Source organism: Zosterops lateralis, assembly GCF_965231275.1.
Source record: "Zosterops lateralis genome assembly, chromosome: 3".
NCBI lineage: Eukaryota > Metazoa > Chordata > Aves > Passeriformes > Zosteropidae > Zosterops > Zosterops lateralis.
This window is the reverse complement of record NC_139764.1, coordinates 113,019,609-113,035,454: the sequence shown is the minus strand read 5'-3', so window position 1 is coordinate 113,035,454 and position 15,846 is coordinate 113,019,609. Positions and strand designations below refer to the sequence as shown.

The following is a 15,846-nucleotide window of genomic DNA, read 5'->3' as shown; positions in this document are numbered from 1 at the left end:
AAAAAAATTCCAAAAAATTCCAAAAAAATTCCAAAAAATCTGAAAAAAAAAAAATCTAAAATAATTCCAAAAAATTTGAAAAAATCTCAAACAAAAAAAATCTCAAAAAAATTCTAAAAAAAAATTCAAAAAAATTCCAAATAATTTCCAAAAAAATTTGAAAAAAAATCTAAAATAATTCCAAAAAATTTGAAAAAAATCCCCAAAAATTCCCCCAAAAAATTCCAAAAAAATCACCAAAAAATTTGAAAAAAAATCTAAAATAATTCCAAAAAATTTGAAAAAAAATCCCCAAAAATTCCCCAAAAAATTCCAAAAAAAAAATCACAAAAAAAATCCAGAAAAAAATTCTAAAAAAATCCCAAAAAATCATTATAAAACCCCCCAAAAAAACCCCAAAAAATGACTTTTTACCTGCAGGAATCCAGCGTGTCCCTGTTGTGGTGTCGGTCGATGAAGCTGCTCAGGATTTCCAGGACGAAAATTCGAATTTCGGGGTCGGGGACGAGCGCGGCCGAAAGGAGCCGCTCCAGGAAGGCGCTGGGGAGGGCCGTCAGCATCGAGCTCGACTGGAATCCCACTGAAACCTGGGGAAATTCCAAAAAAAAATGGGATTTGGGAATTCCCAAAGGGGTCAAAGGGATTGGGGAATGGTCAGGGTTTTTTTCCGGGGAAAATTTGGGGTTTTTGAGGTTTTTTTGTAAAAAAATCTGATAAAAATTGCCAAAAAAATTCCTATAAAAATTCTCATCAAAAATCCTATAAACAATCCCATCAAATCCTGGAAAAATCCCACCCAAACCTGGGAGAAATTTCCCAAAAAATTGGGATTTGGGAATTCTCTGGGAGGTAAAATCCATTGGGAGCTCAGCTGGTTTTTCTCCAGGGAAAAAAATTGGGGTTTTTGAGGTTATCCTAAAAGAATCTGATGAAAAAATTCTGCCCAAAAAATCCTATAAAAATTTGCCAGAAATTGTCAAAAAATTCTGGAAAAATCCCGCCCAAACCTGGGAAAAATTCCTGAAAAAACGGGATTTGGGAATTCCCAAAGGGGTCAAAGGGATTGGAGGCTCGTCCGGGTTTTTTACGGGGAAAAGTTGGGTTTTTTCCCTAAAAAAATCCCATAAAAATTCCTCCAAAATTCCAGAAATTATTGTAAAAATCCTGGAAAATTGCCCCAAAAATCCTATTAAAAAATTCCATCAAATCCTGGATAAAAACCCACAAAAATTTGGGAGAAATTCCCCAAAAATGGGGATTTGGGAATTCCCAAAGGGATTAAAGGGATTGGAGACTTGTCCGGGTTTTGTTCCAGGGAAAAAATTTGGGTTTTTTGGAGTTTTCCCCAAAAAATTTCTATAAAAATTCCCAAAAAAAAATCCTATAAAAATTGCCCCAGAAATTCCCATCAAATCCTGGAAAAATCCCACAGAAATCTGGGAGAAATTCCCAAAAAAATCAGGACTTTTTGCAGGGAAAGAATTTGGGGGTTTTTGGATTGGATTTTGGGGCCGAAAGGAGCCGCTCCAGGAAGGCGCTGGGGAGGGCCGTGAGCATCGAGCTCGACTGGAATCCCACTGAAACCTGGAAAATTAAAAAAAAATGGGATTTGGGAATTCCCAAAGGGGTCAAAGGGATTGGGGAATGGTCAGGGTTTTTTTCCGGGGAAAATTTGGGGTTTTTGAGGTTTTTTTGTAAAAAAATCTGATAAAAATTGCCAAAAAAATTCCTATAAAAATTCTCATCAAAAATCCTATAAACAATCCCATCAAATCCTGGAAAAATCCCACCCAAACCTGGGAGAAATTTCCCAAAAAATTGGGATTTGGGAATTCTCTGGGAGGTAAAATCCATTGGGAGCTCAGCTGGTTTTTCTCCAGGGAAAAAAATTGGGGTTTTTGAGGTTATCCTAAAAGAATCTGATAAAAAAATTCTGCCCAAAAAATCCTATAAAAATTTGCCAGAAATTGTCAAAAAATTCTGGAAAAATCCCGCCCAAACCTGGGAAAAATTCCTGAAAAAACGGGATTTGGGAATTCCCAAAGGGGTCAAAGGGATTGGAGGCTCGTCCGGGTTTTTTACGGGGAAAAGTTGGGTTTTTTCCCTAAAAAATCCCATAAAAATTCCCCCAAAATTCCAGAAATTATTGTAAAAATCCTGGAAAATTGCCCCAAAAATCCTATAAAAAATTCTATCAAATCCTGGATAAAAACCCACAAAAATTTGGGAGAAATTCCCCAAAAATGGGGATTTGGGAATTCCCAAAGGGATTAAAGGGATTGGAGACTTGTCCGGGTTTTTTATGGGGAAAAAAATTTGGGGTTTTTGGAGTTTTCCCCAAAAAATTTCTATAAAAATTCCCCAAAAAAAATCCTATAAAAATTGCCCCAGAAATTCCCATCAAATCCTGGAAAAATCCCACAGAAATCTGGGAGAAATTCCCCAAAAAAATCAGGACTTTTTGCAGGGAAAGAATTTGGGGGTTTTTGGATTGGATTTTACCGGGAAAAAATCCGTTTTTTCCCTAAAAAATCCCATAAAAATTCCCCCAAAATCCAAGAAATTCTTGTAAAAATCCTGGAAAATTCCCCCCAAAAAAATTCTCAAAAAGTTCTCAAAAAAATTCACTGGAAAATTCCCCAAAAAAATGCCAAAAAAAAACAGGATTTGGGAATTCCCAAAGGGGTTAAAGGGATTGGAGACTCATCCGGGATTTTTATGGGGAAAAAAATTTGGGGTTTTTGGGGGGTTTTTGTAAAAATTCCCAAAAAAATCCTATAAAAATTGCCCCAGAAATTCTCAAAAAATCCTGGAAAAATCCCACCCAAACCTGGAAAAATTAAAAAAAAAAAAAATTGGGATTTGGGAATTCCCAAAGGGGTCAAAGGGATTGGCCAAATTCCCATTAAGTCCTGGAAAAATCCCACCCAAACCTGGAAAAATTCCCGAAAAAAAAATTGGGATTTGGGAATTCCCAAAGGGGTCAAATGTATTGGAGACTCATCCGGGTTTTTTACCGGGAAAAATTGGGTTTTTTCCCTAAAAAATCCCATAAAAATTCCCCCAAAATTCCAGAAATTCTCGTAAAAATCCTGGAAAATTCTTTTAAAAATTCCCTAAAAAATTATCAAAAATGTCCCCCAAAAAATTCCCCAAAAAAACCCAGGATTTGGGGATTTTCTGGGAGTTCAAATCCATTGGGAGCTCAGCCGGGTTTTTATTTTGGGGGAAATTTGGGGGTTTTTGAGTTTTCCCAAAAAAATCCTATAAAAATCCCCAAAAAAATCCTATAAAAATTGCCCAGAAATTCCTATTAAATCCTGGAAAAAATCCCACCCAAACCTGGGAAAAATTCCTGAAAAAAAACAGATTTGGGAATTCCTAAAGGGGTCAAAGGGATTGGAGACTCATCCAGGATTTTTATGGGGAAAAAAATTTGGGTTTTTTGGGGGCTTTTTGTAAAAAAATCTGATAAAAATTCCCAAAAAAATCCTTTAAAAATTGTCCCAGAAATTCCCATCAAATCCTGGAAAAATCCCACCCAAACCTGGGAAAATTCCCCCAAAAAACGGGATTTGGGAATTCCCAAAGGAGTCAAAGGGATTGGGGAAACTCCGGGTTTTTAACAGGGAAAAAATTTGGGATTTTTCCCTAAAAAACCCATAAAAATTCTGCAAATATCTCAGAAATTCTCGTAAAAAATCCTGGAAAATTCCCCCCCAAAAAATTCTCAAAAAAATTCACTGGAAAATTCCCAAAAAAATCAGAATTTAGGAATTATCCAAGACTTAAAATCTATTGGGAGATTGTCTGGGTTTTTAGGGGGAAAAAATTTGAGTTTTTCCCTAAAAAATCCCATAAAAATTCCTCCAAAATCCAAGAAATTCTTGTAAAAATCCTGGAAAATTCCCCCCAAAAATTCCCCAAGAATTCCCATCAAATCCTGGAAAAATCCCACCCAAACCTGGGAGAAATTCCCCCCCAAAAAAAAGGGATTTGGGAATTCCCAAAGGGGTCAAATGGATTTGTCCGGGGGTTTTTTTTTCCAGGGAAAAAATTGGGGTTTCTTGGGGTTTTTCTAAAATAATCCTATAAAAATTCCCATTAAGTCCTGGAAAAATATTGGGAATTCTGTTTTGGGGAGGGGTTTTGAGGGAGTTTTTGGGGGGATTTGGGGGTTTTTTGGGGGGTTTTTTTGGGGGGGTTTTGTGATTTTTGGGGTTTTTTTTGGGGGATTTTATGGAGGGGGTTTTGGGGGTTTTTTTGGGTTGTTTTTAAGGGTTTGGTTTTTTTGGGGGGTTTTCTTGGGGTCGAGGTTTTTTGGGGTTTTTTGGAGGGGATTTTTGGGGGGATTGAGGTTTTTTGGGGGGTGTTTTGGAGGGTTTTCAGGGGTTTTGGGGGGTTTTTTGTGGGTTTTTTTGGGGGGTGTTTTGGGGTTTTTGGGGGATTTGGGGTTTTTTTGGGGGGTTTTTTTTGTGGTTTTTTGGGGGGGTTTTGGGGGTTTTTTTGGGGGCTTTTTGAGGGTTTTTTTGTGGTTTTTTTGGGGGGGTTTTGGGGGTTTTTTTGGGGGCTTTTTGAGGGTTTTTTTGTGGTTTTTTTGGGGGGGTTTTGTGGGTTTTTTTGGGGTTTTTTTGTGGTTTTTTGGGGAGTTTTTGAGCGGTTTTTTGTGGGTTTTTTGGGAGGGTTTTTTGGGGTTTCTTGGGGGATTTTTTTAAGGTTTATTTGGGGGTTTTTTGGTGTTTTTTCTTCCTTTTCTTTTGGTTTTTTGTGGGGGTTTTGGGAGGGGTTTTGGGGGGTTTTTGGGGGTTTTTTGGAAGGGTTTTTTGGAGTTTTTTGGGGGGATTTTTTGGGGCTTTTTTTTTGAGGTTTTTTGGGTATTTTTGGGTTTTTTGTGGTTTTTTTTGTGGTTTCTTGGGGTTTTTTGAGGTTTCTTGGGGGGATTTTTTAAGGGTTTTTTGGGTGGGTTTTTTGTGATTTTTGGGGGGTTTTTTGTGGTTTTTTGGGGGGATTTTGTGGGGTTTTTTGGGGATTTTTTTGAGGGTTTTTTTTGTGGTTTTTTTGGGGGGGGTTGGGGGTTTTTTGGGGGGTTTTTTGGTGGTTTTTGTTCCTTTTTTTTGTTTTTTTGTGGGTTTTTTGTGAGGGTTTTTTTTTTTTTAGTTTTTTGGGGGTTTTTTGGGGGTTTTTTTTCCCACCTGCAGCAGCGATTTGAGGAGCATGATCTGGGTCAGGCGGTTCCGGTTCTCGCTGGGAGGAGAAAAAAAAAAGGGAAATTTGGGAATTCTGGGAATTTTGGGGAATTCTGGGAACTCTGGGAACTCTGGGAATTCTGAGGAATTTTTGGGAATGGGGAATTTGGGAATTCTGGGAATTTTGGGAATTTTGGGAGTGGGGATCTTGGGCTTCAGGGAATTCCAGGAATGAGAAATTTGGGGAAATTTCTCATTTTGGGAATTCTGGGAATTCTGGGAATGGGGAATTTGGGAATTCTGGGAATTTGGGAACTTTGGGAACTTTGGGAATGGAGAATTTGGGCTCCAGGGAATTCCAGGAATGGGAAATTCGGGGAATTTTTGGGAATGTGGAATTTCGGAATTCTGGGAAATTGGGGAATTTGGGAAATCTGGGAATGGGGAATTTGGGAATTCTGGGAATTGTAGGAATTCCAGGAATGGGAATTCTGGGAATTCTGGGAATTCTGGGAATGGGAAATCTAGGAATTTTTGGGAATGGGGAATTTGGGAATTCTGAGGAATTTTTGGGAATGGGGAATTTGGGAATTCTGGGAATTTTGGGAGTGGGGATCTTGGGCTTCAGGGAATTCCAGGAATGAGAAATTTGGGGAAATTCCAGGAATGGGAAATTGGGGAAATTCCAGGAATGGGAAATTCTGGGAATTCTGGGAATGAGGAATTTGGGAATTCTGGGAATTGAGGGAATGGGAATTTTGAGAATTTTGGGAATGGGGAATTTGGGCTCTGGAGAATTCCAGGAATGGGGAATTTGGGAATTCTGGGAATTCTGGGAATTCTCAGAATGGGGAATTCGGACTCTGGGGAATTCTGGGAATTTTTGGGAATGGGGAATTTGGGGAACGGGGAATTCCAGGAATGGGAATTCTGGGAATTCTGGAAATGGGGAATTCTGGGAGTTGTAGGAATTCCAGGAATGGGAAATTTGGGGAATTTTTGGGAATGGGAAAATTGGGCTCTGAGGAATTTGGGGAATGAGAATTCTGGGAATTTTGGGAGTGGGGAATCCTGGGAATGGAGAACTTGGGAATTCTGGGAATTTGGGAATTTGGGAATTCTGGGAATTCTGGGAATGGGAATTTTGGGAATTTTTGGGAATGGGGAATTTGGGAATTCTGGGAATTGTAGGAATTCCAGGAATGGGAATTCTGGGAATTCTCAGAGTGGGGAATTCTGGGAGTTTTGGGACTGAGAATTCTGGGAATGAGAAATTTGGGAATTCTGGGAATTCTGGGAATGGGGAATTTGGGAATTCTGGGAATTTGGGAACTTTGGGAATTTTTGGGAATGGGGAATTTGGGCTCCAGGGAATTCCAGGAATGGGAAATTCGGGGAATTTTTGGGAATGTGGAATTTTGGAATTCTGGGAAATTGGGGAATTTGGGAAATCTGGGAATGGGGAATTTGGGAATTCTGGGAATTGTAGGAATTCCAGGAATGGGAATTCTGGGAATTCTGGGAATTCTGGGAATGGGAAATCTAGGAATTTTTGGGAATGGGGAATTTGGGAATTCTGAGGAATTTTTGGGAATGGGGAATTTGGGAATTCTGGGAATTTTGGGAGTGGGGATCTTGGGCTTCGGGGAATTCCAGGAATGAGAAATTTGGGGAAATTTTGGGAATGGGAAATTCTAGGAATTCCAGGAATGGGAAATTTGGGAATTCTGGGAATGAGGAATTTGGGAATTCTGGGAATTGAGGGAATGGGAATTTTGAGAATTTTGGGAATGGGGAATTTGGGCTCTGGAGAATTCCAGGAATGGGGAATTTGGGAATTCTGGGAATTCTGGGAATTCTCAGAATGGGGAATTTGGACTCTGGGGAATTTGGGGAAGTTTTGGGAATGGGGAATTTGGGAATTCTGGGAATTTTTTGGGAACGGGGAATTTGGGGAACGGGGAATTCCAGGAATGGGAATTCTGGGAATTCTGGGAATGGGGAATTCTGGGAGTTGTAGGAATTCCAGGAATGGGAAATTTGGGGAATTTTTGGGAATGGGAAAACTGGGCTCTGAGGAATTTTGGGAATGAGAATTCTGGGAATTTTGGGAGTGGGGAATCCTGGGAATGGAGAACTTGGGAATTCTGGGAATTCTGGGAATGGGGAATTTGGGAATTCTGGGAATTTGGGAACTTTGGGAATTTTTGGGAATGAGGAATTTGGGCTCCAGGGAATTCCAGGAATGGGAAATTTGGGGAATTTTTGGGAATGTGGAATTTGGGAATTCTGGGAAATTGGGGAATTTGGGAAATCTGGGAATGGGGAATTTGGGAATTCTGGGAATTGTAGGAATTCCAGGAATGGAAATTCTGGGAATTCTGGGAATTCTGGGAATGGGAAATCTAGGAATTTTTGGGAATGGGGAATTTGGGAATTCTGGGAATGGAGAATTTTGGGAATGGGAATTCGGGGAATTTGAGGAATGGGAATTCTGGGAATTTTGGGTATTTTGGGAATGGGGAATTTGGGAATTCTTTGAATGGGAAATTTGGGCTCCAGGGAATTCCAGGAATGAGAATTCTGGGAATTCTGGGAATGGGGAACTTTGGGAATGGGAATTCTGGGAATGGGGAATTTGGGGAATTCTGGGAATGGGGAATTTGGGAATTCTGGGAATTGAAGGAATGGGAAATTCTGAGAATTCTGGGAATGAGGATCTTTGACTTCAGGGAATTCCAGGAATGGGGAATTTGGGGAATTCTGGGAGTGAGGAATTTTGGGAATTTTGGGAATTTTTGAAAAGGGGAATTTGGGAATTCTGGGAATGGGGAATTTTAGGAATTTTTGGGAATGGGAAAATTGGGAATTCTGGGAATTCTGATAATGGGAATTTTAGAAATTTTTGGGAATTTTGGGAATGGGAATTCTGGGAATTCTAGGAATGGGAATTTCAGGAATTCTGGGAATTCTGGGAATTCCGGGAATGGGAAATTTTGGGAATTCTGGGAATGGGAATTTTGGGAATTCTGGGAATTCTGGGAATGGAAAATTTTGGGAATTCTGGGAATGGGAATTTTGGGAATTCTGGGAATGGAGAATTTTGGGAATGGGAATTCAGGGAATTTGGGGAATGGGAATTCTGGGAATTTTGGGTATTTTGGGAATGGGGAATTTGGGAATTCTGGGAATTCTGATAATGGGAATTCTAGGAATGGGGAATTCTGGGAATGTGGAAATTTGGAGAATTTGGGAATTCTGGGAATTCCAGGAATGGGAATTTTGGGAATTCCAGGAATTCAGGAATTCCGGGAATTGCATTCTGTGTGTCTCACTGGTGCTCCGGGGCCGTTGCCGTGTCGGGGCCGTGTCGGCGGCTCTCGGGAACGGGAACTTTGTTCATGATGAAAACCATCACCTCCGACTGCTGGTACGGCGGCAGCGTCCCCGAAAACGAGCCTGCAACGGGGGGAAATAACGGGAAAATAAGGGGAAATATCCCGGGAAAATCACAGGAGATATCCCCGAAAAATCCTGGAAAAATCCTGGAAAAATCTCAAAAAAATCCCTGAAAAATCTCAAAAAGATCTCAAAAAAAAATCCCACAAAAATCCCCCCCAAAATCCCAGAAAATCCTGGAAAAATCCAAAAAAAAAAATCTGCAAAAAATCCCCCCAAAAATCCCAAAAAATCCCAGAAAAATCCTCCAAAAAATCCCAGAAAAATCCCCCAAAAAACTCAAAAAAAAAAAAAAAAATCCCCAAAAAATCACAAAAAAAATCCCAGAAAATCCCCCCAAAATGCCACAAAAATCCCAGAAAAAACTGATAAACCTCACCAGAAAATCGTGGGAAAATCGAGAAAAATCCCTGAAAAATCCCCCAAAAATTCCCAAAAAATCCCAAAAAAAGTCCCAAAAAATCCCATTAAATCCCTCACATCCCCCAAATCCCAAAAATTCCCAAAAAAATCGCCCAAAGTCCTAAAAAAATCTCAGAAAAATCCGCGAAAAATCCCTGAAAAAATCCCGAAAAATCCGCTAAAAACCTGCAAAAAATCCTAAAAAAAATCCTAGAAAATTTGCAAAAAAATCTCTGAAAATCCCCCCAAAATCCCAGAAATATCCCCAAAAAAACCCAAAAATGCCACAAAAATCCCAGAAAAAACTGATAAACCTCACCAGAAAATTGTGGGAAAATCAAGAAAAATCCCCGAAAAATCCCCAAAAAATCCCCAAAAATCTCCAAAATATCCCAAAAAATCCCCCACATCCCAAAATTCAAAAAAACCCCCAAAATTTCCCAAAACATTCCCAAAAATTCCGACTGAGCGATGGTTTTGCTGAGACCTCCTGGAACCCCCTGTCGGGCTCATTGTGGCCTTAAAATGCGAAAAAAATCCTGGAAAAATCCCAGAAAATTCTGAAAAAATCCCAGAAAATTTCTAGAAAAATTCCAAAAAAATCCTGGAAAAAATCCCCACAAAAAATCCAGAAAAATAAAAAAAAAATTCCCAGAAAAATCCGAAAAAAATCCCAGAAAAATCCCCAAAAAAATCTGCCAAAAAAACCTGTAAAAACTCCAAAAAATCCCTAAAAAATCTCCAAAAATCCCCCAAAAAATCCCAAAAAATTCCCCAAAATCCCCCACATCCCCCAAATCCCAAAAATCCCAAAAAAACACCAAAAATTCCGACTAACCGATGGTTTTGATGGGGCCTTCTGGAATCTCCTCTCCTGCCCCTGTGGCCTTAAAACTCCAGAAATCTCAGAGAAATCCCCCAATATCTCAAAAAATCTGAGAAAAAATCCCCAAAAATCCTGGAAAAATCCCAGAAAAATCCTAGAAAAATTCTAGAAAAATTTGAAAAAAATCCTGGAAAAATCCCCCAAAAATCTGTGAAAAATCTCCAAAAAATCCCTGAAAAACCCCAGAAAAATCCCCAAAAATCTCAAAAAAACCCCGAAAAAAATCCCAGAAAATCCTGGAAAAATCCTGGAAAAATCTCCAAAAATCTCAAAAAAAACCCCGAAAAAAATCCCAGAAAATCCTGGAAACATCCCCAAAAAATCCCGTAAAAATCCCCCAAAAAATCCCTGAAAAACCCCGAAAAATCCCCCAAAAAATCCCAAAAAAATCCTCCAAATTCCCCACATCCCAAAAAATCCCAAAAATCCTAAAAATGCCCCCAATTTTTTTCCTGACCGATGGTTTTGATGAGGCCTCCTGGAATCCCCTCTAGTGGGTCTGGTGTCATTAAAACCCCAGAAAATCCAAAAAAAATTCCCAGATAATCTAAGAAAAATCCCTCAAAAATTCTAAAAAAATTCCAAAAAAATCCCAGAAAATCTCAAAAAAATCCCAGAAAATCCCCCCAAAAAATCCCAGAAAAATCTCAGAAAAATCCCCCAAAATCCCAGAAAAATCTGCGAAAAATCCGCAAAAAATTCGCGAAAAATAAAAAAAAATCCCAAAAAATCCCCCAAAAAAATCCCCCAAAAAATCAGAAAAAAATCCCAGAACTCCCCCAAATCCCAAAATTCCTAAAAAATTCCCCAAAAACTCTTCCTCACCGATGGTTTTGATGAGGCCTCCTGGAACCTCCTCTTGGGCTCATTGTGGCCTTAAAATGCAAAAAAATCCTGGAAAAATCCCAGAAAATTCTGAAAAAATCCCAGAAAAAGTCTAGAAAAATTAAAAAAAAAAAAAAAAAAAAAAAATCCTGGAAAAATCTCAGAAAAATCCCAGAAAAATCTGCAAAAAATCTGTGAAAAATCCGCGAAAAATCAAAAAAAATCCCAAAAAAATCCCCAAAAAATCCCCCAAAAAATCCCAAATAAATCCCAAAAAATTCCCAAAAATCCCCCACATCCCCCAAATCCCAAAAATTCCCTAAAATCCCATAAAATCCCCAAATTCTCACCGATGGTTTTGATGAGGCCTCCTGGAATTCTCTCTCCCTGTGGTCTTAAAACCCAAAAATCCCAGGAAAAAATCCCAGAAAAATCCCAGAAAATCTGAGAAAAATGCCGGAAAATTCCCCAAAATTCCCAGAAAATTCTCAGAAAAATCCCCCAAAAATACGAGAAAATTCTCAGAAAAATCCCCCAAAATCTCAGAAAAATCCCAGAAAAATCTGCGAAAAATCTGTGAAAAATCTGCAAAAAATCTGTGAAAAATCCGCGAAAAATCAAAAAAAATCCGGAAAAAAATCCAAAAAAATCCCCCAAAAAATCCCAAAAAATTCCCAAAAATCCCCCACATCCCCGAAATCCCAAAAATCCCAAAAAATTCCCCAAAAACTCTTCTTTACCGATGGTTTTGATGACGGCCTCCTGGAATCCCCTCTCCTGGGTCTGGTGTCTTTAAAACCCCAGAAAATAAAAAAAAAAAATTCCCAGAAAATCTGAGAAAAATGCTGGAAAATTCCCCAAAATTCCCAGAAAATTCTCAGAAAAATCCCCCAAAAATACGAGAAAATTCTCAGAAAAATCCTAGAAAAATCTCAGAAAAATCCCAGAAAAATCTGCAAAAAATCTGTGAAAAATCCGCGAAAAATCAAAAAAAATCCGGAAAAAAATCCAAAAAAACCCCCCAAAAAATCCTAAAAAATTCCCAAAAATCCCCCACATCCCCGAAATCCCAAAAATCCCCAAAAAATCCCCCAAACCTCTTCTTTACCGATGGTTTTGATGACGGCCTCCTGGAATTCCCTCTCCTGGCCTTGGCGCTGCCGCCCCTCGCTCAGGGCCAGGTCGATGCTGAGGCGCAGCTGCCGCAGGAGGGTGTTAAACACCTCCAGCACCGTGGGACCTGACAGGGAAAAAATAAAATAAATTTGGATTTTATGGGGTTTGGGGGGATTTGGGGGATTTGGGGATTTTTTGGGGATTTTTTGGGATTTTTTGGGATTTTTTAGGGAATTTTTTGGGATTTTTTTGGGATTTTTTGGAGAATTTTTTGGGATTTTTGGGGGATTTTTTGGGGATTTTTGGGGGATTTTTTGGGGATTTTTTGAGATTTTTTTGGGATTTTTTAGGGAATTTTTGGGGATTTTTGGGGGATTTTTTGGGAATTTTTTGGGATTTTTTGGGATTTTTTTGGGATTTTTTTGGGATTTTTTAGGGAATTTTTTGGGATTTTTTGGGATTTTTTTGGGATTTTTAGGGAATTTTTTGGGATTTTTTGGGATTTTTTGGGGATTTTTTAGGGAATTTTTTGGGATTTTTTGGGATTTTTTGGGGATTTTTTAGGGAATTTTTTGGGATTTTTTGGGGGATTTTTTGGGAATTTTTTGGGATTTTTTAGGGAATTTTTTGGGATTTTTTGGGATTTTTTAGGGATTTTTTTGGGATTTTTTGGGATTTTTTTGGGATTTTTTAGGGAATTTTTTGGGATTTTTTTGGGATTTTTTAGGGAATTTTTTGGGATTTTTTGGATTTTTTAGGGAATTTTTTTGGGATTTTTTGGGATTTTTTAGGGATTTTTTTGGGATTTTTTGGGATTTTTGGGATTTTTTGGGGATTTTTCTGGGATTTTCTGGGAATTTTTTGTGATTTTTCTGGGATTTTGGAGAATTTTTGGGGGAATTTTTGGTATTTTTTTGGGGACTTTTTGGGGATTTTTTTGAGATTTTTTTTTTTATTTTTCTGCGATTTTTCCAAGATTTTATGGGAATATTTGGGGATTTTTTTGAGGATTTTTCGTGGATTTTTTGGGGATTTTGGGGATTTTTTGGGAATTTTTTGGGATTTTTTGGGATTTTTTGGGGATTTTTTGAGATTTTTTTCAGGATTTTTCCGGGAATTTTTTGGGATTTTTTGGGATTTTTTGGGGATTTTTCTGGGATTTTCTGGGAATTTTTTGTGATTTTTCTGGGATTTTGGGGAATTTTTGGGGGAATTTTTGGCATTTTTTTGGGGACTTTTTGGGGATTTTTTTGAGATTTTTTTTTTATTTTTCTGCGATTTTTCCAAGATTTTATGGGAATATTTGGGGATGTTTTTGAGGATTTTTCGTGGATTTTTTTGGGATTTTGGGGGATTTTTCGGGGATTTTTTGGGGGGTTTTTTGGAGAATTTTTTGGGATTTTTCTGGGATTTTTTGGGGGGATTTTTCTGGCATTTTTTTGAGATTTTTCCAGGATTTTTCCAGGATTTTCTGCGATTTTTGTTGGATTTTTTTGAGATTTTTTGAGATTTTTCCAGGATTTTTTTCAGGATTTTCTGGGGTTTTGTCGGATTTTTTTGGGATTTTTTGGGAATTCTGGGATTTTTAGGGGGGTTTTTGGGGGTTTTTGAGGATTTTTGGGGGATTTTTTGGGGATTTTTCTGGCATTTTTTTGAGATTTTTCCAGGATTTTTTCCGGATTTTTTTGGGATTTTTCTGGCATTTTTTTGAGATTTTTCCAGGATTTTTTCCGGATTTTTTTGGATTTTTCTGGCATTTTTTTGAGATTTTTCCAGGATTTTTTCCGGATTTTTTTGGGGATTTTTTTGGGATTTTTGAGGATTTTTTGGGGGGATTTTTATGGGATTTTTCAGGGATCTTGGGGAATTTTTCTGGGCTTTTGGGGAATTTTCAGGAATTTTTCTGGGATTTTTCCGAGATTTCAAGGGAATATTTGGGGATTTTTCTGGGAAATTTCAGGGGATTTTTATGGATTTTTGGGGGATTTTTCCAGGATTTTTGGGGATTTTTCTGGGATTTTGGAGGATTTTCGGGGATTTTTTGGGGATTTTTTTCTGGCATTTTTTTCATGATTTTTTGGGGATACTTTGGTGATTTGGAGGGGATTTTTCTGGGATTTTTCTGGGGGAATTTTTTGGGGGAATTTCAGTGGATTTTCGGGGATTTTTTGGGGATTTTTTTGGGATTTTTCTGGATTTTTTTCGGGATTTTTCTGAGAACTTCTGAGATTTTTCTGGGAATCTCAGAAAAATCCCCCAAAAAACCGCCAAAACCCCAAATAATCCCATTTTTTCCCCCCGATGGCGGCGGCCTTGGACAGAACCACCAAAAATCCCCCAAAAATCCCCAAAAAATCCCCAAAAAATCTAAAATAATCCCAGAAAAATCCCCCCAAAAATCCTGATGAAATCCAAAAAAAATCCCAAAAAATCCTCAAAAAATCCCAAAATAATCCCCAAAAAATCCCAAAAAAATCCAAAATAATCCCCCAAAAATCCCAATAAATCCTGAAAAAATCCAAAATAACCTCAAAAAAATCCAAAATAATCCAAAAAATATCCCCAAAAAAACCCCAAAAATCCAAAATAATAATTAAAAAAAATCTCAGAAAAATCCCAAAAAAATCCCAGAAAAATCCCCAAAAATCCCAGAAAAATCTAAAATAATCCCCCAAAAAATCCCAAAAAAATCTCCCAAAAATCCTCAAAAAATCCCAAGAATTCCCCCAAAAATTCCAAAATAATCCCAAAAAACCCAGAAAAATCCTGAAAAAATCCAAAATAATCTCAAAAAAATCCAAAATAATAATAAAAAATCCCAAAAAATCCTCAAAAATATCCCCAAAAATCAAAAAAAAAATCCCCAAAAAAATCCAAAAAATCCTGAAAAATCCCAAAAAAATTCCCTGAAAAAATCTCCAAAAAATCCCAGAAAAATCCCCCCAAAAATCCCAAAAAAAATCCAAAAAATCCCCCCAAAATCCTAAAAAAATCCTCAAAATATCCCAAAAAAATCCCAAAAAATCCTCAAGAAATCCCAAATAATCCTCCAAAAATTTCAGAAAAATTCCTAGAAAAATCCCAAATAATCCCCAAAAATCCCTGAAAATTCCCAGAAAAATCTCAAAAAATCCCAGAAAAATCCTCCCCAAATCCCCCCAAAAAACCCCCCCAAAAATCCCCAATAAATCTCCCCCAAAATCCAAAAAATCCTGAAAAATCCAGAATAATCTCAAAACAATCCAAAATAATCCAAAAAAAATCCCCCAAAAACCCCAAAAATCCAAATAAGAATTAAAAAAAATCTCAGAAAATCCCCAAAAAATCCCAGAAAATCCCAAAAGAAACCCAAAAAATCCCAAAAAATCTCCCAAAAATCCCAAAAAATCCCAAGAATTCCCCCAAAAATTCCAAAATAATCCCAAAAACCCAGAAAAATCCTGAAAAAATCCAAAATAATCTCAAAAAAATCCAAAATAATAATAAAAAAAATCCCAAAAAATCCTCAAAAAAATCTCCAAAAATCCAAAAAAAAAATTCCAAAAAAATTCAAAAATCCTGAAAAATCCCCCAAAAATCCCTGAAAAATCTCCAAAAATCCCAGAAAAATCTCCCCAAAAATCCCCCAAAAAAATCCAAAAAAATCCCCCCAAAATCCTAAAAAAATCCTCAAAATATCCCAAAAAAATCCCAAAAAATCCTCAAGAAATCCCAAATAATCCTCCAAAATTTCAGAAAAATTCCTAGAAAATCCCAAATAATCCCCAAAAATCCCTGAAAATTCCCAGAAAAATCTCAAAAAATCCCAGAAAAATCCTCCCCAAATCCCCAAAAAAACCCCCCAAAAATCCCAATAAATCTCCCCCAAAATCCCCAAAAAAATCCTGAAAAATCCAAAATAATCTCAAAAAAATCCAAAATAATCCAAAAAAAATCCCCAAAAAAACCCCCCAAAAAATCCAAAATAATAAT

At 37.5% G+C, this 15,846-nt stretch overlaps 1 protein-coding gene across 1 annotated transcript in view; it reads right to left on the bottom strand.

The window, feature by feature from the left end:
* EFR3B (EFR3 homolog B) overlaps positions 1-15,846 on the bottom strand; it is a gene marked incomplete at its 3' end in the record, with an annotated part of 82,576 nt that overhangs the window by 22,362 nt on the left and 44,368 nt on the right. Inside the window, exons 10-13 of the mRNA XM_083857663.1 lie at positions 11,867-11,998; positions 8,522-8,645; positions 5,193-5,244; positions 415-587 (exon numbers count right to left, since the gene is read on the bottom strand). Of these exons, the coding sequence (XP_083713789.1) occupies positions 415-587; positions 5,193-5,244; positions 8,522-8,645; positions 11,867-11,998 (481 nt within the window). The remainder of the gene's footprint in view (positions 1-414; positions 588-5,192; positions 5,245-8,521; positions 8,646-11,866; positions 11,999-15,846) is intronic.